The 24,593-nt window shown below is 43.9% G+C and overlaps 1 protein-coding gene across 1 annotated transcript in view; it reads left to right on the top strand.

Moving 5' to 3' along the window:
- The window catches only part of CNKSR1 (connector enhancer of kinase suppressor of Ras 1), a 424,353-nt gene that overhangs the window by 364,033 nt on the left and 35,727 nt on the right, over positions 1-24,593 (top strand). Inside the window, exons 19-20 of the mRNA XM_078682672.1 lie at positions 8,634-8,775; positions 17,883-18,064. Coding sequence (XP_078538798.1) covers positions 8,634-8,775; positions 17,883-18,064 — 324 coding nt within the window. The remainder of the gene's footprint in view (positions 1-8,633; positions 8,776-17,882; positions 18,065-24,593) is intronic.

The following is a 24,593-nucleotide window of genomic DNA, read 5'->3' as shown; positions in this document are numbered from 1 at the left end:
CAGTTCAATCTTTTTGCTCCTTCAAATCACTTGTAAATTGCCCATGCCATTTCAAGGCAACAATAACAGTGGAGTGGAATCATTAACCAAAAAACGTTAAGCTTTGGATTGTGTTGTAGTTGTGTTTATGTTCCCAAGTTAGGCCCATGTAAAACCGCTGCACATTTTATTACATTGTCCTCTTTTTTCGGTTGCTTTTCTTTTTATTATCATCATTGTACAGATTTACCAATGGGGTATCCCCACGCTGGCACAACAGGAAGAGATAAAATACTTACATAAAAAAGCTACGTCTCCAGACGTTTTTTAAACTTATCAAAAGAATCACTGAGCCGAAGCCAGGCAGGCAGGTAACTCTAAAGTGTTGGGCCCAGATAGGAAAAGCAGCTTCCACCTTGCCTTGCATGTGAACCCGAGGAACAATGGCTTAATTCAGATTACTAGATAGTAGAGGCTGATTAGGACGACCTGGCTGCACCAATGACCTAAGATAACGCTGTCCTGAATTAGACAAGACTTTGTACATTTGGCAGAATGCCTTGAACTGGACACATTTGCCAATTTAGAGCCAATGTAGGTCCTTAAAATTGTGAGAGACTGAAGAGTGTTTAGGTAGATGGTATAGCAACGAGCCGCCACATTCTGAACAATTTGTAATTTCCTAATTGCATCTTTATTTGCAGCTGGATAAAGAATGTTACCATAAACGAGTTACGAAATAATCAGAGCTTGTTTAATTGTCCTTTGAGCTGGAATGGGAAGAAGCCAGAGTATTTTCTTTAGGCACCTTAGTATACAGAAAAAAGAGGAAGCTACCGTAGTGATTTGCTGTTCCATCGTTAGCATGGTGTCAGGCCAGACGCCCAAATGCTTAACTATCTGAGATGGGGGTAGGAGCAGCTCTTCGATTGATTAGCCAATAGTGAGGGCCCCAAAAAGGCGGTATATTGGGAGTCAATAGGTCTTCAGACTTATTCATATTTAGCTTTAAGGAATTATGGTTCATCCAAGTCACCACACTAGTAAGGCAGGAGTTTAGAGCACCTAATCCTTGATTTTTATTAGGAAATAAGAATACACTAATTTGTGTAGCATCCACATAGGAGAACAAAGTGAGACTGCACCCTTCAACTACGTCTACCAGTGGCCGCTCATAGGTGTTAAAGTGGTGTTTAGGGCAAAGCCTTGGGGCACCCCAAAGGGCAATATGTGTGAGATTGAATTGTGTGGTTTAATTCAGTCTTGGAAGGAACAGCTTGTAGAAACTAGCGTAATACGACCAAAGCCAATGCTTAAATACCCAAATCCTCCTGTTTTTGCAGAACCACTTTGTGAGAGATGGAATCAAAAGCTCTTGTGTAGTTCCACTAATCCATAGGACCTACATGTTTGTGGACAACATAATCCTTGGGTGAGGTGCCTAGAGTGATTCCAAGCACCCACACAGGTTATGTTGCCCTAAAGACCAGCTAGCTCACAGTGCCGCCATAAGCCCCCCTTAACTCAAACAGGGAGTGAATGGTTTGAGGCAAACTATTAACATGACAACCCTGACTCCTCCGGGATCGTGGTAACAGATCAGATCCCTTCTGCTCAGTCACTCGTGCTCTCTCGTTCTCAGAGAAATATGCAGAGAATACACAATGGCGTTTTCAATATATTTATTTAACCACCGTTATTCTTGTACAGAATACATGTGCTGCAATAATCAATAGATCGAATCAGATGAGTGATTATAATTACCCAAAAAGTAAATAGCTAATAAAGTTCCGCCATTTATATATGTGGGCTTATACAAGGTAGTGATCAGGCATACTCCTACAATGCAATCCCAACTCTGTATGTCTAGAGTGTATGCAAGTACAGAGTCACAAATCCCCCCCCACAGGAAGATCCAACCTGATTACCTGTCGGGAAAGAATGTAGGACCCAGTCACGAATTGGACACCCCTCATGGAGATGTCAGGCAGCTGCTTTGGGAAGCCACAACATGCAGGACCATTTGATTTCTGCAGAAGTTTCTCCTCTGCCATTAAAATTCCATTTAGAAGTAAAAGGTTTAAGAGGGAGAATCCTGAGCCGAAGTAATATTATGCATCACCTGATTCCATGCTTTAAGTTAAAACTAATATACTGTTGAAATTTCTTATATTCTATTGACTCAGCATACATTTCATAATGATGCAATTTAGTGCAATGTTGAATATCAAATTCTGAACTTATCCTTGGTGTTAAATGTTTTAGGAAGAGCTTCAGATGTGCAGGAGTCCAGGATTGCAACAGATCAATTGTAACCTTCGTTAATTTGAATGCCGTGGATACGTTTTGACTAAAAACGTACTTCGGTGATCCTAAGTCGAAAGTCTCTGCTTTTAATAAAGATCTTAAGGTGCCTTGTTCTGCATGTAAAAGGTTATATGCCCATTTTATGATGTTGGTGATCCCTCTGGCATATGAATTGTCTAAAGAGAGCTCTAGGCGTAGAATGTCAAGTGTAGAATCTTCATTCAGCCAAGTTTACGCCAGAAAAAAACACATCTGGCATATACTCAAGTACAAACTTAAAAACATATGATGTTTAACCGGAGACAACAGTATATATATTTTTTTTAAACAATGCGGAGTACGTTTAAAGTCCTTCTTAGGAGCACCTACAAAGCTCCCACTAGAAACTGTGGAATGGAAGCAACTACCCTTTATTACAGGCTCAACTACCCCACCAAAATCACAGTAACAGCAGCATAAAGGGTGGATATCAGGAGCAATAGAGAATATACAGCCTGTCAGCATCGCAGGATGCAGAGCTCAAAGATAAATGACTAAATAGCTCACTCTGTCTAATGGGGAAGAAGCAGTATTCCGGGCCCTTGTGCCTGTTTGTGCGTAGACAGGCTTGCTCAACAGTGCATCTGCCCCACATCCTTGTTTTTATAGAGCATGGTCCTTGAGCATGGAGGAGATCCTACCATAGCAAAAGACTTGAGCATCAACTGCTTGTGGAAACAGCACACACAAAATGGCCTCCTAGTCTGCCACCCGCGTCAGAACAGCGCAATGAAGACGGAAGCCTTAAGCGCATTAAAAAAACTGAAGATTAAAAATATGCCCTACACCATCAAATCCAAATATTAAGATACATGTGGCAAAGCAAAATATAAAAATAAAAGAAGCCCAATCTGTTTACCATCATGGCTGCACCACAGTCACGTTTTTATGCGTGGGCTAGGAGCAGGGAGGAGATCCTACCACAGCATAAGACTATAGTGTCAACTACTCGAGGGAGCGGCACAAATAAAGTGGCGCCTAATCTGTCACCTGCCTCAGAACAGTGTGGTGTGGAGAAAGAATCACCAAGCCTATAAATTAAAACAGTCGGAAGATTACAAATTTCCCCCAAACCATAAAATTTTAAAATGTAAAATGCACGTGGGAAGGCAATATAAAAACAAAAGAAGCCACATCTGTTTTATCCACACCCTTTTTTATAATTTTAGACTCGTTTGTAGCAGTTTCTAAGCTGTTGGAATTGAAGGTTCTTTGAGTACTTTATATAATTGATAATCACATGGGTTATGTCGACCTGTTCATTTTAGCATACCGTGCACCTCTGCCAGTTAAGCTTACTGTTGTAATGGTTCATTCCTCTCTTCTTTCTTCACATCAATCCTCTCTTCTGTTCAGTCTGCATAGCTGCCTGTATCATTTCTTCTATACATATGTGTTATACTCTCACAGGGTCGTAACTATTTGTTTCCTTTGTTCCCTTAAGGAAAGAGGATATGTTGTGCTTGCATTTACGGCTGCTCAGCCAGTATGCTTGTGTGTATGTATGGAACCTTAGAATGCCTGATGACAGTGTGGAATGTTGGTGTGCCTGGTGGACTGGAAGAATGACTGTTGGAGAGAGTGGGCTGAGCTGTGAAGATGCAGCTCCTGGTGGGGCCATGAACTAGCAATGTAATGATCTTGAACCAACCATCAATCAGCTTGTAACCTACAACTATCATCTTGTAACTTACAATAAACCTCTACTTGGATTTACCTCCTGACTTCGGTTATACTTTGTAACATTTACATTAAGGCTTCCAGTGAACCAGAAACACTTTCAAAGCAGTGAATCCGTAGGCTTTCTTTCAAAATGCTGGAAATGTGATGTTCATTGTAGAACTTCATATCTGGTTATGACACCCTATCAACAAGGGCTCCTCAAAGTGCTAGTTGCAAATCTTCTATTTGGACTGTGAGGCTTCCTTAGAGTTAGCATATTATGGAGTGGTGGCACCAGCTCCAAAGTAAAACTGCAGTTTCTCTGATGCCCTGGCCCATTGTCCACCAGGTGTCCCCTCGGTGTATCTTACTGTAATAGGGTTGTCCTAGTTCCTTTTGTTTTCAGACAACAAGTTTACTACATTTGTTTACAAAGAAGAATCAAAAAGCACACTAGAAAAGTTAATTGCTTAGCGCAGTAATGCACCTTGCAGGAAAGCATCCTGAGCACCTAGTTCTCCTGAATTGTATCCTTAATCACCCATAGCTGCAACATTGTGGCATTTGTTTTTTTTGTCTGAGTCAATGAAAACTCTTTCAGAGCATAAGCTGTGTGAGACTTTTTCTTGGAGTCCAGGGGACATTGGAGTAGTCTGGGCATAGCCAGTACGGCTGTTGTCGTTCACCACTGGAGCCCCAGGGCCACAGTACCATTGTGCATCAATTAAAAAGGCCATGTAATGCCTTTTAACTCTGCACTCTTTCAGGACATTGATTGTGTGCATTAAATCCATACTCCAAAACTCAGAATACAGTGCAATAACAGGTAGCACTTAAGAACTTCAATTTCCAGTCAGTGTTTTACTTTAAGAAAAACATGTTGCTATCATCTAAGTAAAACAAATAAAACAAACCCCTATGATTTCTAATGAAACCAGACCCTAGCATCTCCATGGCCCATGTTAACACCCCCTAATGTGTTTATAACTCACTTGGGCTAAAGACAACTGTGAGACCTAAGGCCTACTATTAACCAATCTAAGATGTTTCACGTATACTACCAACAGTTTTAATCTTCCAAGGTTTTAGTTCATTAAATGGAGCAGGCGTCTGGTCTACTGAGTCGATGCCAGTGATCATAATCTGGGGAAAGTAAACAAAGCTGTCAGACTAGAATGCCACTACCTAAACAATGCAAGATCCCACTCTTGAAAATACTATTTTTAGGTTTACAATGACAGTGCAGCTGTCTGCAAGATATATTGCTTAGAACATACACAGTAGGCTTTGTGTCGGCCCACTTCAACTGTTGGCATATTTGAAGCCTTTTTCTGACATTTCTTTGAGGCATTTATTAATCACATTTTAGATCAATTTTGTGGAATGTGAGTCTCTCTTGGCTGTTTTCTGCACCACGACAGGAGATATTCCAACTCCTTCTGAGTGCATGTGTTCTGAACGCAATCCTTTTCTTAGCAGCAGGCATTTTTTTTTATTGCTTTGGTATCGACTCGAATGCAGTGCTGATATTAGCTTGGTCATGTAATTGCTTTTTATTTATCACACCACCAAAATAGCACTACCAACAATACCACAGCACCACTATTACCACATTATCATCAAGACGAATATTCACCTCAAACCGTTCCCTGCAGCCCCCATAGGAACATCACCTCCGATCCAAATCACCAGCACGATATTGGCACCACCTACACCACCACCAATTAGTCCATCACCAATGCAAGCCGCAAAACCCCCTTACCACCACCTGTACCATCATCACGATACCACGATTATCTGCAACACCAATATTACTACTCCCGTCAATGCCCTCCAACTCTAAATATCACCCCCAACAATACCACGTCACAAGCTTCACTATTAAGCATTGGCAAAGTAAGTAGATCTAGCTTTATCACATAGAAACATTGTTTCTGCTTGCCTGCATTGTCACATTAAACCAATATCTTTTGGCTTTGCCATTGCAGGTTAATGTAGGTGGTCACAGGGATCCTTGGGGTGTCTTTGGGTGTCTGGCATTTGGTCATTGATGTTGAGTGAACTGGGGTCCTGAAATTGTTGTAGATAGTGGCTGGCCAGTTTGCCAGTACCCGCCAGCTGTGCAGTCCTTTTAGGCATTGGTGTAGGAGTTCTGGCTTTGCTTATAGGATCTACTATTGGGGGTTGAAATTTTATGGTGGCACGGACCCTCAACGTTTTGCAGAACTTACAATTGGCAATAGAGGGTCTAGTAGTCGATACCTATTGACCAGCATGAAAGGGAACTTGACCGCAGATTCAATCTGTGAAGTCTTTGATACTGTATCATCTATCATAGTTTTTTTTGCCTATTAAAACTGCCCAAAAAAACGACCCTGATGTGCATTGAGTTTTCTGCCTGCACAGTGGGGTCATTACTTCATTTATCTTTCCAAGACCTGCTGTATTTCACATTGTGGTCCCTGTCGGGAAATCAAGTGATGGTTGCTTTGCCCTCAATAGGATGGGGGCACTATCATAGTGACCTCAGGACTCAATGGTCCACCAGATCAAGAGTTGCCACTGACATAGACTGCTGAGGCAATATCGACAAACCCAGTAGCTCTTCCGGCTCTAAATGAGGCAGGAAACTTGTGAATTTGGTAGATCTTCAGCACTCCTGATATACCCTGCTGTTCCTGTTCTTCCATACTCTAAATTACCCCCAGGATGCCTCCCCCTCCATATGTGTATTGAAGCAGGCATGTGATAGGTACAGGATGGTTGATGCTGGTGCAGTTCAGGAAGAAGTAACTCTCAACCCAGTTTTTAACATGCATTCTCTTGGCCAACGTTTATGGGGTAACTTTGTGGCTTTGGGGCAGTTTTCATCCAGTCGATATGTATCCTTTCCATCATGGAGCCTGGTCACTCCCCCTGGCTGGTACAGTTATGGTACAAAGGCCTCCTCCTTATTGTTTAATTTTTATTTATTTATTTATTTCATTTGTATAGCGCAACAGCTACCCAACAAAGGGTTTCCCGGCGCTAAAGATCCAATTAATCTAAGCTGAAGCTAATTAATCAATACAGTTACATTTCTGTCAGAGGTGGCCAGTACTTATACTCCGATGATGGTCAAGGTGGCATCCTTCAGCCATCCAGGAAGCTTTTCTGATCCGGAAAATGCATCTCCCTCACGTTGTAATATAGAAATGTCAAGGTTTCCTATCCCAGTGGCTATGCCGAGACCAGGTTGTCCTAGCTCTGGTGTAGAGGAGTGTTCCCTTGTTTGGTTGATCATACAGATGATCACAAACTGTACATCTGTTGTTTTCACTGTAGTAGTGGAACCCTGCGCTCATTAAGGATGTGGCTTGGTCACCTGCCCCACCCACCAGATACACTGTTGCTCGTCCGCCTCAAAAGTAGTAGTATTTTGTTTTGTCCAAGATGGACATTGACAGCTTAATACAGAGACTACCCTCCTGTGCAGTATAGCCACATGGAGTCTAATGGACTTCAGCACTCTCTAGTCCAAGTGCATAATCCCCACCGCACTTGTTCAAGGGATTCTTCATACATATTTCAAACATCATGGTGACGGACAGGCAACCCCATTTATGAGTGACTGAACTATGTATAGGGGAGCTGATGCAGCTCACCTCTACGGACACAGAAATAAAGAACTGCTTCTGGCCAGCAAAACGCTATGCCACAGTCTCCACATAGTCTGTATAGAGAGGGCAATAGCTAGTCTCTCAAAAAAGCGCACCCATTTGGGTGAGCCGCAGACATCTGAGCCTAGTTTGTCTGTCAGCAAATCTGTACATTAAAGGGAACATATCCCAAGGGCTGTGTAGTATTGTCAACTCACTAGAAAAAAACACACAGGGCAAACAAATTGAAGAAATCTGCTATGGAGAGCATTTTCATCTTTACAGATTTAAAGAAAGTTAATGGGCACAAACTGCTTCAATTCTGTCATCACTGCTTGTGAGATAAAGGTTCAAAGCAGGTAATCAGTTTAGGCAAGTATTCTTTGTAGTTGTCTTTCCCCTGATTATTTTCTTTGGGAAAGTTGCTACTTCCTCTGTACGTTTTGGGTAATAATCTGTTTCCACATGTTGAAAATTGATACTTGCAGTAGTTGGTAGGGAATTTTTAAAGTGCTTAACCTATCATTCTAATTTGTTGGAAAGCTATTCTACTTGATGAATATGTATGTCCCCATTCAGTATCTTTGGTTGTTAACGTATCTCCTTAATATTCATTGTAACATTTATTAATGTCCAATTGGACTTGCGGACAATCAAGAAGTAGAATAGCGTGGATGAGTAGCAATGAAAGAGTGATGTGAAGTTTCTATCTTAATAGATGGTAATTCTCTGCATGTTTGGTTGGGTGATTGCTCCTATTCTACATGTAAGAGTTTTGTTTGGTAGTTTACTGATGCCCGTTCACCCATTCGTTGGAATAAGGGGGTCTACTCTGCTGGTGAGTCTAGTTATTTTCAGTTGGCGGTCCCCGTTTCTTCCCTGCACTAATCCCATTTGTATTGGTTGTTGCGTCTCTGGTCAATGAGCCGAAGACTAAATTGTGTTTTTACCTGTGGTGAGTCTTTCATGAAAAGTATTTTCTAATCACACTGTTTTCTCCTTCTGCAGCCAAAGAGGGAGATGCTTCAGCCTCTCACCCAAGTACAGCATCTCCTGCCGACTGCAGCGAATTCAGGAAGTAAGGAAAAGGTGCCTCCGAAAAGCCCACTTGCCGTAAAGAGACCCGAGAGCTATGCTGCAGCATCTGCAGGTACTGTTCAATCATCCCTGATCATTCAAGCAAAACTGCTGTCCTTTGGGTGATGTGCTGCTCCCTTTCTAAAGGGCCACATGTATCAAAAAAGCATTTTGCAATTACCAAATAGCTATTTTTATCAAATCGCTGTTAGGTTATCTCAAAATGCTATGTATATAAGGAATCTCGAAAGATTTAGCAATTCCTTAATATTACCTAATAGTGATTCTGTAAATAGGTAATCGCTATGAGGTAATAAGACTCCTTTCGTTCCCATGGGCCTAAAGGCGTGAATGGTTTTGCATTCGATAATTCGTGATTACCTAATTAGTAATTGCAAATAATGTACTGCAAAGTCAAGGGTGCAGGGGGGCCTGAGGCACACCCAAAAAACAAAATTGTGCACATGTAGAATGCACACATGCCCTAGGGCCATGTGTGCGCTACATGGGACCTACAAAAATGCATTTTTGTGCATTTTTAAAAAATCTGCACATGGTTAACATCGACTGGGAGGTGATGGTAAGAGCATTTTGAAAATGCTTGCTACATTTTCTGAATTTTGCGGATTTGCACTGTTTGCGAATGCAATATAGTTTCATGCGTATGGTCCATAGTGTCTGCCTCTGCGGTCACCCTTCACCCTTTGGATGAATCTGAAATCGCGTTTGAAAATTACGAATGCATTTTGTCAGGGCTGGCTTTAGCACTGGTGGCGCCTGGTCTGACAATCTTTTTTGGTCCCCCTCCCATATAAACCCCCTACTCTGATTCCCTTGCTACTACCCGGCAAAAGTGTCTCTCTTCTCTCCATTGCCCCCCCTCACATAAATGTAATTTTTTTCATGTGCTGGTAAAGGCTAGCTTTAATCCACTCAGCTATCCACATAAAATACAGATCTCACACAAGTAATCTTAACATTTTTATTGCTGCATGAAAACTGGATGTAAAAGGAACTCTGTAGCAGATGATTTTAACTTGTACAAAGCAATTATTTGTTTCAATGAGAACGACATCTAATCACAGAATAACAGAAAACGACTGCACAGCTCTTGGAAAATGCTAATCCAATGAACAATACTGAAGCCAGAGGCTTTCTTCCTGAGAAGACATCGACCGCGTGGGTCCAAGAATGAAAAAACAAATTCTCTCGGAAGGATCACCACAACTTCACCTAAAAAGACAGCCAAGAGGTCTGTAACCTATGTTTGATAAAGGACCACAGCTTGGAGAGGTGCAATGCATACGCAGGGTTGCAAATGGGTGCACTACGTCATGGCACGGGAACAGAAGCATACATCGCTCAAGAAGCCAGACCTCTTGACCAGGGAGGAAGGCCCAGAGGAAAGAGTTGTCCCAGGGGAAAGGCTCTGATTCAGAGGAAATCAGAAAATATACCAAGGAGAGTATCATTGAAGGGCCTGGCAGCTAAGAAACAACATAGGCACAGTGGATCTATTGAGATCCTCGGAATCCCTGACTAGAAAAAGTCCATGAAGAGAAGCAAACCGAAACCAGAAAATTCTACAGGCTGCAGAACTACTCTTGCAGGGAAAGTAACCAATTTGGCTCATAGTGCTGGACAAGATTTTACCTACCCCTCACATTGCACCAAGCTATACTGACCAGTCTTTTTCTCTGAGATCTGTATTATTAACCGGTGCATTAATTACTGGAATTAGTAGGAAGCAAGTACTTGGAGTGATTTGTGTCCATAAGTTATAGAGGCCTGTGCTACAGTTACCTTCTTCTTCCACACCCAGCATCTTTATTTGCTTCAAAGTGTTTTTCCAGGTTAGTGTACACAGAACGTTTAATTGGGGAGAACAGTGTTATTAAATGACATAAATTGCAGGTTAGGATTATTTTTAAGGTCTATGTTGAAGGGAATTTTTAATTGATTTGTGGGAAGGTCAGCCACAGCCCTTGAACTGCATGCATTCTCTGTTGTTGCGCTTCGTGTGGAAAAAGTCAAAAATAGAACAGGGCGGCTGATCAAAAAATACATTTGTTCCAAATTCGTGGAGTTGTTTTTTAAGACTGACCATTTCCTATAATGGACACTGTTAGAATCCCTGGGTCCCTTGTTGGCTGGGGTAGGTACCTTAGGCCAAAGAGGGACCCACGAGCCCCCGACATTAGGGAAAGACTGGTCGCCTCTAGAGAGAGCCCCTGCACCTCCCCCTTGGTAGCGTGGCACGAGAAGCCAGGCTTATCTTCAAAGCCAATGTGTAAAGTATTTGCAATTACGCTCACAGCAACCCAATGATGACACCTCCAATAGACTCCAAACGAGTTTAATAGAAAACAAGTATATGTTTATAAAAAGATATACGATACGACCACACAATACTAAACCAACATATGCGTCGGGGTAAAGCTCCTCCTGGCCTATTACTATACTAAACAATCCTATGTAATCCTAATGTCGTAATATGCAGTTCGTTGTGCAACAATCGGGTATTTCACAATATAAGAATAATGTAGATTGTAATACGGCTATCTGGCGATTTCTACTGTTACTGTAATGCAGTGTGTAATGCAACAACGCGGTAAACTGTTATGCCCTCTTAATGCAATGCGTACGGTCCCCTTCAGATACTCTGTTAGGAAAAAGCAATGCAACATGTAATACAGTTATCAGGCAGTTCGTTATGCGAAACTAATACTATGCGGAACACATATATCAGGCAGTTCGGTATGCAACACTAATGCAATGTGTAATACGACAATTTGGAGTGCGTAATGCAGGACTAAGACAAGGCGTAACACATCTATCAGGCAGTTCGTTATGCAAACCTAGTGCAATGCATAACACACCTATCAGGCAGTTTGTTATACGAATGCAATGGGCAATACAACCAACAGACAGTTGGTTGTGCAGAAATAAGGCAAGGCGTCATACAATCATCAGATACTCTGTTATGCAGGACGAATGCAATACGTAATTTACTCCAGCACTGTTCACTCCGCCACTCGTGCTTGCGGTTAGTCTCAGGCCACAGTTGCCCTCCCCCCCACACACAAACGGGTAAGATATAACACAGTAAATGCAGCTTCGCACTTTGGCCCCGGTGCTTCGACTCCCTTGGCACACTGGCTGCGATCCGAGCCGAAGCAGAGGCTCGCGCTGCAGGACAGAGAAAGAGGCCAAGAGCGTCTTCCCTCCGAGCCTGCGCCCCACCCCAGGAGTCGACAAACGTTACCTGGGGGACGCGAACCCACTCTTATCTCCACGTCCAGCAACTTGGGCCTCCGATGCAATCTCTCTGAATTTCTGGGCAATGGGAAGATCCCAGGCTGCACACTACACCCGCACTCTGAGTCAATGAGACTCACTGGACTCCGGGTGCACGATAACCAGACAACTCATCACGAGGGCCTCAGGCTACACATGACACACGCACGCAGCGTCCCTGAGACACATGTGATCTTCTGGTGCCCACGATCACAGGGCACAACTTGTGCAGGTTTCTGGCTGCAGACAGCACACGCACAGTGTCGCTCGAGACACGCTTGTCCTTCGGGTGCCCTCGATCACAGGGCACCTCTGGCAAGAGTCTCAGGCTGCAAACAGCACACGCACACAGCGTCGCTGAGAAACACCTGCCCTTCTGGCTTGCCCGATCACGGGCCAATCCACGCAAAAGTCTCAGGCTGCACCAAGCACACGCACACTGCGTTGCTTAGACTTACTTGGCTTCCCGGTGCACATGCTCGCAGGACGATCCTCTCGAAGGACTCAGGTTGCACCAGCCGCACACACACACACACACACACACACACACACACACACACTGCGTCACTGAGCCTCATTAGGAACTCCATGTGCCCAAGATCGCAGGGCACAACTTACGAAGGGCTCTGTCTAGACAGAGCACGCGCACACAGCGTCTCTGAGAGTCTTCTCTGGAAACTTTTGTGGTCCTGTGTTTCTGAACAGGGAACCAGCTCACCTCAGGCCCTTGGGGACAGTTACTTCAGGACACAGCACACCGCAAAGTCCTTCAAGAAGGGGGGCACAGCAAAATCCCTTTAGCCTTTCGTTGGTTGAAACAGCAAACTGCAGGCCAGCCCCAGATCACACAGCAAGAGCAGTCCTATCCATCAGTCCCTTCAGTGGTTTCTTCCTTGGTAAAGGTCCTCTTGACCATGAAGTAGCTCCAGTCTTGTTCACACTTGATCAAGCCATTCTCCAAAGTTCAGGGGCTTCAGTTCGCATAGTTATACCCCTCAATGGCTTTGAAGTCTTCGTGTTACATGGGGCACTGACCCCTGCTCAACCAATGACACCTTCCTCCTTTGATTAGTGGGGGTCTGGGTTCTCAATCACTCAGCAGAAGATGGGACAATTGTTTTATAACACCAGCCCAGGTCTCCTCACCTCTAGGGGATTCTTCTCCCCCCCCCCCCCCCTACACTCCAAATGCAGGTCAGCCTGTGCTGTCTCACCCCCTCCCCTGGGTCAAGACATTCCCTAGATTCTATCTCTTTCAAATCCAGACAGTCAATCCACAACCAGGCAGATACACACAGAAATGTTTAAAGCACAAAAACCCAGCCACTCCTGAAAGAGTGGCTTACAAACACACAATGCAAAAACCATCTTCATAAAAATATGTGCTATTGCAGGGTGAGTTCAGGCATACTAAACTTCACCTTTCCATCTTAAGCCTTTGGGAAGATAGGCTGGAAAACATATTACACAGCCTTCCCATTCTGTTCTAATGGGCAATATGGCCTTTCAACAGGGAACACGAAATGGTTATGATTTCACTGTCAGGACATGACACACAACTTAGTACATGCCCTAGATTCCACATGCCCTACACCCTGTCCAGGGGGGAACCCTAGAACTTTCATAGGGGTGTCTTAGGTGCACAGAAAGGGAAGGGTAAGGTCTGTTGGTTTCACAAACTGCGCGCAGGTCCTGCAATGGCAGGCCTGAGTTTCCTTTTTAAGGCTACTTGAGTGGGTGGTACAAGAAGTGCTGCAGGCCCACAAGTAGCATTTGCATTACTAGCCCTGGCACACATAGTGCATTTTACTAGGGACTTCACTAGTAATACAACATACCAATTACGGACAACCAATTACAAGTACACTGTACACATGGAGCACTTGCACTTTGACAATGCTTAGCAGTGGCAAAGTGTGCAAAACATCTAAATTGGCCAAACATGTCAGAAGAAAGGTCTAGGGGAAAAACAAAAAGTTTAGGGAACTTTATCCAGAAAGGGCCAAGTCCCACAGACACAATTTACGTTTTACTCCATGTCTGAAAGGTTTCGAACTCTTGTAAGTATGGTCACTGACCCTCTTCAGCCACTGTGGCGTTACTACCTCTTCCCCTCCACTTTGTGAGTTCTGAACGCTTGTCAGTCTACTTCGAATCTAAATCATCTCTTCCTTTCTCTCACTCTTGAAGTCTTCTTTCCCACTGTTTAACTGCTTTCATGGCCACTTTAAACTTCCCCCATAGTCACAGTTCTCATTGTCATGGTGGTCCACGAAAGTCTCAGCCTAATGTTGGGCCCTCACAATCTCCTCGCCTTCACTTTTCCCTTTAGTTTCAGACTTCACCTTCCCAACACCCGTCACCCAACTCTTTACTGACAACCAGACGTTAAGTCGTGTTCATCCTCAGGCCCTGAAATGGCCTTTTCTTCCCTGCCCCCAAAGCCCCTTAGGCCCTCAGTACGTGTGGGCTGTTAATTCAGATGAGCCTAGTTACCACAGTTATCGAGTGTACTGAAAATGTAAGTTTATCATGTACGCAGCTGCGCAGTGGTATTCCATGCTGAGATTTTACCTGCTGCAAGCAGGCATACTCCATGTGAAAAACCAGGCAAAGCATGCAGAAATTAGCACAGTAAGTCCTATTTCCCAAGTAATTCCCCAAAAACTCATATTCTCAATTATCTCCCCCTCCGGCAATTACTGACAATGGTGAAATGAAATGAAAAGTGAATTTATAAAGCACACTAAACTTGAAGATGTCAAAGCTTTAAGCCAATCAATTAAAATGTGCCTGCTGTTGGGGGAATTAAGAAGAAAAGAGCCAAGTTTTAAGGTGTTTTTAGAACAATGAAAAAGTTTCCATTTCTGAAACATGAGCTGGTAGAATGTTCCAAAAGTTTCACCACAGCGACTGAAATAGAGCGTCTTCACCATCTAGCTTTGCAGACTCTTGAAACCATCAACTTCCTGCTAAATGCTGATCTGAGTGATCTGCTTGGTACGTACCACGGAAAAGATGATCTGATGTGCCGTTTTCCTTTATGTTGTAAAGCAAGACGGACCGTATAGAGAGCTTTGAAGATCACCCTTTCTAACCGGCAACCATTGAAGAGCCCAATGGCCTTCTCTCACTGTGAGATATTTTGGGGTGTTTGAAATGAAACTTGCATCATTTTGAATAACTTGAAGTTTATTCAAAGTAAAATTATTAATGTTAAGGTAAAGTGCATTACAGTACTCTAAGTGTGAAGTGATCAAAGCACTGGCTACTGATTTGCAACGTTTAGCAGGAATAAAAGAGAAGATTTTCTTTCAGAGTTCGAATGATATAAAAGCATGTGCTAGTAGTACAACTAACCTGCAAATCAAAATGAAGGAAATATTCGAAGAGAACCACAAGATTTTTGGCTGACTCCACAGGGGTTGGTAGCAGGCCACATGCCACCAGCCACCACAGTTTGGACTAGGTGGATTGCTTGGCCCTGAACACTAGGGCCTCAGTTTTGTCAGTGTTTAACTTTAAGAAGTTGTCTTTCATCCAGATACTAATGCTGGCAATGCGGGGTTTACATTTGTTTGCCGTCAGAGTAATGTTTTCAGTAATGGACACTATAATTTGCTTGTTATCAACATAAGACAGAACCTGGAAGCCGAAGGATCGCACAAGCACTACATGGTGGAAACAAAAAGGATGAAAGGGTTGGCCTGGGAGAGGCTCCCTGCAGCACACCACACAGCAGGCTGAAAGGTTTAGCCCTAATTCTCTGCAGCTTACTATTTGAACCCTGTCTGTAAAGAAGTAAAGATCCAAGGAAGTGGAGTCCACTCCAACATGCTGTAGTCGGAAGGGCAAGAATGTATCGATAGCGGACAATAAGTCCAACATCAGTGGGATAGTCGCCCCACCCTGGTCGAACTATCTTGGATACAGTCTCCTGCCGCAATAATCCCAGTCTCAGTGCTATGCCCAATCCTAAATCCATTCTGAGAGGGTTCCAGGAGGTCCTGGGTATCAATGAATTGAACCAGTTCCTGGTTAATATACTTGCCTAGAATTTTAGCCGGATTGGGCAGCAGAGAGAAAGGTTGAAACATTTAGGCCAGCGTTTGGGTTCTTTGGTAAAGGGATGACAAAGTCTTCTTTCCATGGTTTAGGAAAGATTCATGTTTCCAATATATGATTGAAAATCTTCTGCAGATATTCTGCAAGTTGCATAATTTTGGGAGAGCAATGATCCGCTGGAGAGCCAGATTTTGTGCTCATCAGACAGTCCTTGATTTGAAAAGCTGAAATGCGAGAAAAAGCAAGAAGCATAGGGTGATGAGAGGAAACATGCTGAGCCTCAAAAAGGTCTTCCAGAACATCAAAGTGATTAAATTCTGAATATGTATTTTGAATTTTACCTCTAAAAAAAAAAAAAAACTGGCTAATTTATCACAGAAAGCTTGTGAAATATCCGTACGTTGCTGAGCAGGCGGATTGGAGAGCTCCGTGACCTCTTTAAGTAGCTCATTAGAAAAGTGACTGGCTGATCTAATTTCTGCTTCAGTGCTTTATTTTGCTGAGAACTGGGGGGCAGAGACTCTATTTTTGGTAAATGTCTTGACATTCATTGGTGCCACGATATCGAAGGCTTCCCTTGGAATAGCATAACTATCCAATGCCATGATATTGACAGTGTTACTTGAGTTTGAAAGCCATTAAATAACAGAAGACAAGAGGCGTTTTGCAAAACAGGAACAGTTTGTTTAAACATTACCGCCAGGAGAACAGTTACAGGCACAAGGCACGAGTACTGTCTCATTTGACAATCAGCACGCGTCCTTCTTTTATACAAAACATGATGGGTTATTAAAGTTTCCTGCGTACCATTTATGGTGAGGAAAGTTGGTTGCTGCCCTTGGAGTCCTAAATTAATTGTCTAATGGTTACCACAGGTGGGTCTCGATCATGCATGGACACAATGTTGCCATTAGATAATGTTTCCAGAAGTCTGGCATGGGAGTGCATGATCACTACGTCTGCTAGGTCCTGATTGACTATGTATTCATAACTCATATGGCATCTGACTTTCTATGGTGTTTTAGGGTCCCTTACCACCTCTGTTCATGTGTGCTTTATTGCTGCAATCCCCCGTGTCCCTTGTACTGTTGCTGCACCTATTTGTGGGATTGATTAAGAGTTTCCTGCCCAAGTGTTTGTCTGCCAACTACACCTCCTCCCACCTGTGACCTATCAATCAGCAATCGAGGGCCTTGGTCTCCGGGCCTGCTTGACTACATATTTTCAAGTGAAGGTTGATCACAGCAGGCGATTTTGTTAATAAAGATGAGATTTTATTTACATTGATGCATGCATCCATTTCAATATTAACAAGAGCATTCTCCATATCTAACCGCATAATCGTGAGGAAGGAAACAATGGGGATTTTTTTTTGAGCCACTGACAAGAGAGCCTTAGTGTCCTCTCAGGTGCCTGCTTAGTCTTGCACCTCCGGTGTCTGCATCCTTATTTTGTCCAACACCCCTACACTCACCATCTCATAACATGTGGTCCTTGGTCCTCTTCCTGGATTCTGTGGTACCACACTCCCATAATTTCTCAGCCTGGCCTCCTTTCCACCATGCTGCACCTCTTTTACATATGCCTCTTGTGTTGCATACTAATGAGTTCTACAGTTTTAGCCTCCTCTCTGTTTCCTTCGGACTCTGACATTTCTCTGGTTACTTACACTCTTAGGTATCTGGTTTCCACTTCCTCTTAGGGAGACAGACTTAGTAACCCCTTACTTTCTCTATAGCCTCTGGATCTGCAGTCCATGGCTTCATATTTTCAGCCTCTTCTCAGCTCCCCTCCCTGATGCATTTTGTTATATTGCAGATCCACCAGTGGATGACATCGAGGTGCTTTTCCAGTGCTTGAAGCAGGGCGGAGTTTCCCTCATTGGGAAGGAGCGGCTTCTCACCAGGGAGCAGTTACGCCAGTCCTTTATCAAACGCAACAAGGACCCTCAGATAAACGATAGAGCGCATGCAGTGCGAACACTGAAGAGCACACTCAAGGTAAGCACAACACATACAGACTGACTATACAACATCAAGCAGCATAGGAGCAGAAAGACACACTGCCGCGAGACACATGAGACATAACTGGTAAGGCTGCCTGTGTTTACATATATGCAGTCTGTGCATGTGGAAGTAGCCATCCAGGATTATTCGAAGCAGAAAGGAAACTAAGGTAAATTGATTATTTACATATGAACGGACTGTGTGTATTTATCACGGACTGACAAGGGTGTTTGCAGACTGACTGATAAGGTTAATAACAGCAGTTCCATTGAAAGTGTATACAACTACCAGAGTGATTTGTGAATCTGTCTCCAGAGGCATGTTTTTTGAGAGCACTTAGCATTGTCTAAGGGGAACCTGCCTCGTCTTTCTTCTGGCCCAGGATGCTGGATACTACAGCTCAAATGTCTACCAAACCACCCTGTGTTTTCTCGACTGCAGTGGTAGGTGCTATGCATCATTCATTGCTTACCTTTTGGAGGTGGTGCAAAGACTGGGACCAAATGCACAGAAAAGCACAGGTTATCACAGTTGTACAAGTCTGTGCTTGCTAAAGATATTTCTTTTAGACAAAATAGTTCTACTTGGGGTAATAGAGCAGTAAAATTAAAACTGTGGTGAAAACTAGAGGCTTCAGTGTCCAAACAATCTCTTCACAAACTTGGAGAATCTAAATTTCATGTCAAGACCCGAGGCTGGCATTATGCATATGTCTTTTATTGTAAGGTCCTTGCAGCACTTTAAAGCAAAACAGAACCAAAAACAAAAATTCCAGAGCTAGAATGTCTCTTTAACCTATATAACCCTCTTCACTGCAGCCATCATCCTCTTTTATCTGCTGTGGTTAAAGACATGAGAGAGCGTATTCAGTATGATATTTAATAATTTGAGTCAGGATTTTTATGTGCGGTAGTGGTAGGAATATCATAAGGAATTGCAGTTTGTATAAATATTAATATAGCCTTGTAGCCCGCCGTAGCCAGGTATACCAGCGTCTCGGGCCTTTAACAATAGAGCGGGACTTCAATGCCAGTACAGCCTAGCTATGGAGGACTGTAAGTCTATTAGAACATTTCACCATTAGAGGGCAAAATGTTCTAACAAATAAAACAAAGGCCTCCTGGAGCCAGAGGGGATTGAAATCCCCTCTGGCTCCATACGGCCTCTGACCACAGCAACAGCTGTGAAAGACAACATTGGAATGTTGGAGCTCCGGGCTTTTACTAGCCATTAGAAACCCGGAGCACTCCATGAGAACTCCATTGCCTTCTATGGAGCTCTCAACATTTCAATGTTCTAATAAGGCATGTTTGGTTTCAGATGGTAATAGGCGTGTGTAAAAAAAAAAAAACATTTTATGGGATTCGATATAGGATTTTATGTTGTAGATGTAAGCGGTATTTATTGTATACAGGTTGTGGTCTAATTTTACCTTAGGGGCTCATATCGGGCAACGTTTGCAGCGGGTGGTTGCATGAAACATTCGTTCGATTTGCATACTAGCTCATGTGCACGAGGCGTCACAACGAGGGCCTTGCAGGCTGTCTCCATAGAATCTGAAGACGTAGCATCAGAAAGCATATTTGCTCCACTGGGGCTTCTGTAATCTTATTTCTGGCATCACCGCACAAGTTTATGAGACAATCTCATGGTAGACACCATTTTAGTTCAGTAAATACGCAGGCAAACCATCAAATCAGCTGGCGGACTTTGCTTCAGCGATTTTGACATGGTAATTTGTGTGAGAAGCAACAGTGGAAAACCATTTTTTTTAAAAAAAAAGTGGGCCATTACTTGAAGGGAATCAATAGTAGTTGTTTGGTGATTTACAAAACGTATTAAAAAAATAACAATGAGTGAAAAAGGTGTGAGTTCAAGAGGAGATGGGGCACATCTTTGAGGAAGATGGTTCAAGAGGAGGTGAGGGCCTCTGTTAGGGAGGTTTTGGAAACAGCATTGAGAAGGAAGAGGAAATTAGTGGATGTGTCAGGGGGTTACTATTGTTCCATGGATAAGGACAAAGGAGTTAAGGAGAGAAGATATGGAAAAAGAAATGTGAAGAGAAAAAATGTAGAGCTTAGTGGTAGATTCCTGTCATATGAAAAAGTTAAGCCTAGCGCCACAATAGAAGGGGGTGCCCTGAGCCAAACAGGATTGTGTCTAGAGAGGCTCAAAGGAGAACCAGGGTTTTCCTGAAGATGTGTATAGCCATGACCGTGGGAATGATGATTACAACGAGTTCATCCTGGATGACTGTCAATGATGGCTGGAATAAGAGTGAGAAAGAAAGAAAAGTAAGAGGAATTGTAAAGGACACACGGGGGGGGAGGATATGTTTAATCCAGAGATGATTAGACATCCCAGGAGTGCCGATTGGTGGCCGCTTACTCATGTAGCGAATTTCATTAAGCTATGGGTGAAAAGGCTGTTGGAGAAGGAAGCTAGGGCAGTCATGAGGGCAAAGTGCTCTTGCCCCGTGGTTGGAGCCCAAGCTTGCACAACTCCTGATTTAGATCCTGGTCTCATCAGTTTTTTTTTTTAGATGGGAGGTGACCCCAGAAATTAACTTGAAAGGGCATTGAACACTGCCAAGATAGGTTACTGGATATTATGGGGCCTGGACATGGCAGAGAAAGCAAGAGTAAAATTGGTATAGGTGGATCATGATTATTTCAAGGTTGGTCTCAAAGGACAGTTTATTTGCTGGATAACGCCAATGCGGGTTTGATGGCAGAAAGGCATAAGGCAATATTAATAAGAATTAGCCCTAAATCGGGGGATTTTGCAAAGAAAGAACCTACGGAAGATTTAAACAGGTATTTATTTGGAAAACGTTTACTGAAGGGCATGGGGAAGTATTTGTCCACCTTCACCAGCCTGAGGTGCCGTGTTTTTAAGAACCCGGTGGTGCCAGGGGATAACACCCGAAGACCTCTTGTTCCGGACCACAGAAACACTGAGTCTTCTAGTCGCAGTCAGAGATCAAGTTTTATTGGCAGCTACCAAGTAACATGTGTCCTAGAAGCACGACAAACGCGGATCGTGTGTTCTCAGGAGACTGTTCGTTTTTACAGAACAAGCCTTCTCCTTATATACAGAAATAATAGCTGCAAGCAAGAATTCTTGAGTTTATGATATGGCTGTACACATATTTCTACAATAATACAAAGAGCGAAGTCATGTAGGCAAGCCCATATTTTAGACGCCCAGTTCGTGATAGATTACCCGGTCAGGCCCGGAACTCCCATCAGATATCGACGAAACCCCAATAAAGAAGGGCACCTCCTAGTCCTAAAACTGGCCATAAACAGGGTGCGTGGACAGGTGTGTGTGTGTAGAAAACATGATCTGTACGCGGTGAATGGTTTGTGGTATGTTATGCATTGATGCTATCGTATTCGGCCACTGGGCGAGGAGCTGCCCAAACAGGTTTGGCTGGAGGCAAGGGAGTCAGTTGAGACAGGTCAGGGGGAAGTCAGGGAGAGGTGGACGTGTCCTTTTAGATCAAGCTCGACCTTACTCAATTGACTTATCATGAGGGCAAGACACAAGATGGATGCCGTTTACAAAATGGAGTCTGAGGGGTCGGAACGGAAACTACGATTTAGGGGCGTTGGCATTCCTCGATCATGACGCAAATGCATAGGAATGATGTCCTAATCATTACCGGTCTGTTGATACCAAATTCATCATGGGATATTGATATTTTGTGGCACGGGTATTGGATCTCGATATCGTGATAACAGTAGGGTCCAGAATTTCAGAACCACAGACCCTCCTTTTGCCCTTATGTAAGGCAATAACTCATGTTAATCTGAGTCTAAATCTGTATTAATGAATTCGTGGAGATGTTGCTGTAGCATCATTCTGTTGCTCAGTTCGTCCCTTGACACAGGCTTCCTTACACATGAGGTAGCACAGAGGCCACATAGTGCAGGAGCGCACTGTACACACAGGCAGAACATAAACAGAAGCGCTAAGATCATCCCAACGAATATCAGTGTTTTCCATCCCCAGGCAGTGATCAGGCCCCAGAACCACCCTAGAAAGGACCAATCTCCTTTTTCCACGTGAAGGGAACCAGATATTTCGTGTAGTTTGGAGATGGCCTGGTACACTGTCGGTGCATTATCAGGGATGAAAATACAGCAACTAGATTGGATCACTCTGCATACACCACCACGATCGGCGAGTATGATATCTAGGGCAACTCGGTTCTGAAGGGTCATAAGTCGATCCGTCTGAAGCTCGGTTGTCAAGTTGTGAAGGGCTCCGGCCGTTGTAATCACGGCGGATTCAACTATCCTCGATAACTGGCGAATATTCCTGCTGTTCACCATAGGCCCCCAAAATGGCAGTAAACCCTTTGCGAAGTCTGCAAATTCCTGACTCGCGGTGTCGTCTTTACTCACAACACCTCTAGCTGTCCTTGTCCGATGGTAATCTGCTCTGGCCGTGTAGGTGGGAGGCAGCAGAAATGAGATGAAGCATGTACCTGAGAAGTCAGGGGGCAACCATGTATAGGCTTGGTCGTGGCAGACGAAATACGTGCCTTTGGCTGCTAAGAATATAGGGGAAGTTCGGGAAGCGAACACATATGTTTCCGTGCATATGCTCTTTCCTAATTGTGCTTTGGGATCCCTACCGGTACCTTGTAAACATAAGTGACCTTTGTGGGGCACTATCCAAACTGGGCGGGATTTCTTTGCTGTCTGTCCCTTACTCAGGGAAATCCCATTCTTAGTTATGTTCCAACGACTGTATGGAGTGAGTTCATCTTTGGGGATCGTTTGATATGTGTCGAACTCCCTACTCATATTTCTTATCTCTGCTACTAGTGCCTTGTTACTGGAATCGCTCTCAGTGGAACGGGTCGGGTATGGTTCTAAGGCGAATAGGAACATGGTCTGGAAAGCCCACAGAGAACCATAATAACTGAATGGCAGGATGAAGTATGGGATACCCTTATCCGTCGTGTGTGGCATGAGTCCACATATCCAACAGTTCGATGTGTTCATTATGGACTGGTGTTGGTGTAGGAGTTGAATGAATGAGTTGTTTACAAATTCGAGTCTTCTGGCAGACTCGTGTTCAGGTAGAGGGTGAAAGGAGTGTGGAGAGATAGTAGGAGGAGGTGGTGGCCTGGTGTCATTTGAAAAAGTAACTTGGAATACGAATAGAGTATAACCAGTCAAAAACATCGTTATGCTACACAACATTAAAATACATGTTATCAAAAACCTTCTTTTGGCCAGTACAGTGCATAGTTGTCTTTCAATGTTCGTGAATCTGATAGGTCTCTTTACCCTAGGAAACTCCATCCTCTAGTTGCTGCCCGCGGTGGTAGATTGATTCTGCCAGGGAGTGCGCTCTGTTCAGTCCGGGGTAACTCCCTTGGACCAACCAGAACCGTTGACCTAAACGTCCCCAGTTGCACTCCCCAGACTTCAACCGCGACCCTAGCAGCAGAACCGGATGGCGGTTCGAAAATCAAAAATGAGCAAGTTCCCTGGGCGAGAGAGCTGAAAAATCAAAAATAGTTCTTTGGGGAAGGGAAATCACATTAATTTGCTTTTTATTAGTCTTTTTGTCTAGACCGTAGATTGTATCGTCGTTTCCCAGGTACGGTGTGGTCTTCAAACAATGTCTCCGGTTCGGTAGTGTCCAACTGCATTGACGGTGGCACAAGTCCTTGTAAAATATGATCACTCCTTTTCGGTACCAGTTTCTTTTAAATGTGCATCGCTGAAAGGGATGAAGTGAGGTATGGATTCTGTCTCCGAGTCGGAAAGTCCTTCATTGACCCACCGGTCGTATGGGAGGGGTAGAGGGACCCGTTTACAATGGGTCCCGTGCACCCAGTTCTTTTTGCCTTCCACCCGAACGGCTGATCTCGTGGAAAGAAGTACCAGGTATGGTCCGGTCCACCTCGGCTGTCCGTTGTTTGTGCGCTGGAAATTCCGCACCAAGACCCACGTGCCGGGTTCGATGGAGTGACCTGGATCGTCAGAGGCTGGCGGAGAGGAACTGTGAACCTGTTGGTGTAAAACACGCAATTTAGTTGTCAATTCGCACAAATAGTCAAGCAGTACGGGGTGTTCTATTTCGCTGAGTTTCTTTGGCCTTGGCACACCCCAGACGTTGGCTGGGCGGCCAAACACTATCTCATGGGGGCTAAGTCCTAATCTGGAATGGACGGTCATTCTCGTTGACAAGAGTGCTAGAGGCAAGGCGTCAGGCCATTTAAGACCTGTACAGGCTTGGATCTTGGCTAATTTGAGTTTTAATGTGCCATTGTAGCATTCTACTAATCCAGCTGATTGGGGGTGATTTGCAGCGTGGAACTTTTGGTGTATGCCTAGACACTCACACACTCTCTTCATCACGCGTCCTACGAATTCACTTCCATTATCACTCCAGACAATTCTAGGCATACCAAATCTAGGGAAGAACTCTTTGACAAGGGCTTTGGCAGTGGACAAGGCGGTATTGTCCTTAAGGGGGTACGCTTCCACCCACCTTG

Source organism: Lissotriton helveticus, chromosome 3_1 (assembly GCF_964261635.1).
Source record: "Lissotriton helveticus chromosome 3_1, aLisHel1.1, whole genome shotgun sequence".
Classification (NCBI taxonomy): Eukaryota; Metazoa; Chordata; class Amphibia; order Caudata; family Salamandridae; genus Lissotriton; species Lissotriton helveticus.
The sequence above is the reverse complement of the archived record's forward strand: the minus strand, read 5'-3'. Positions and strand labels throughout refer to the sequence as shown.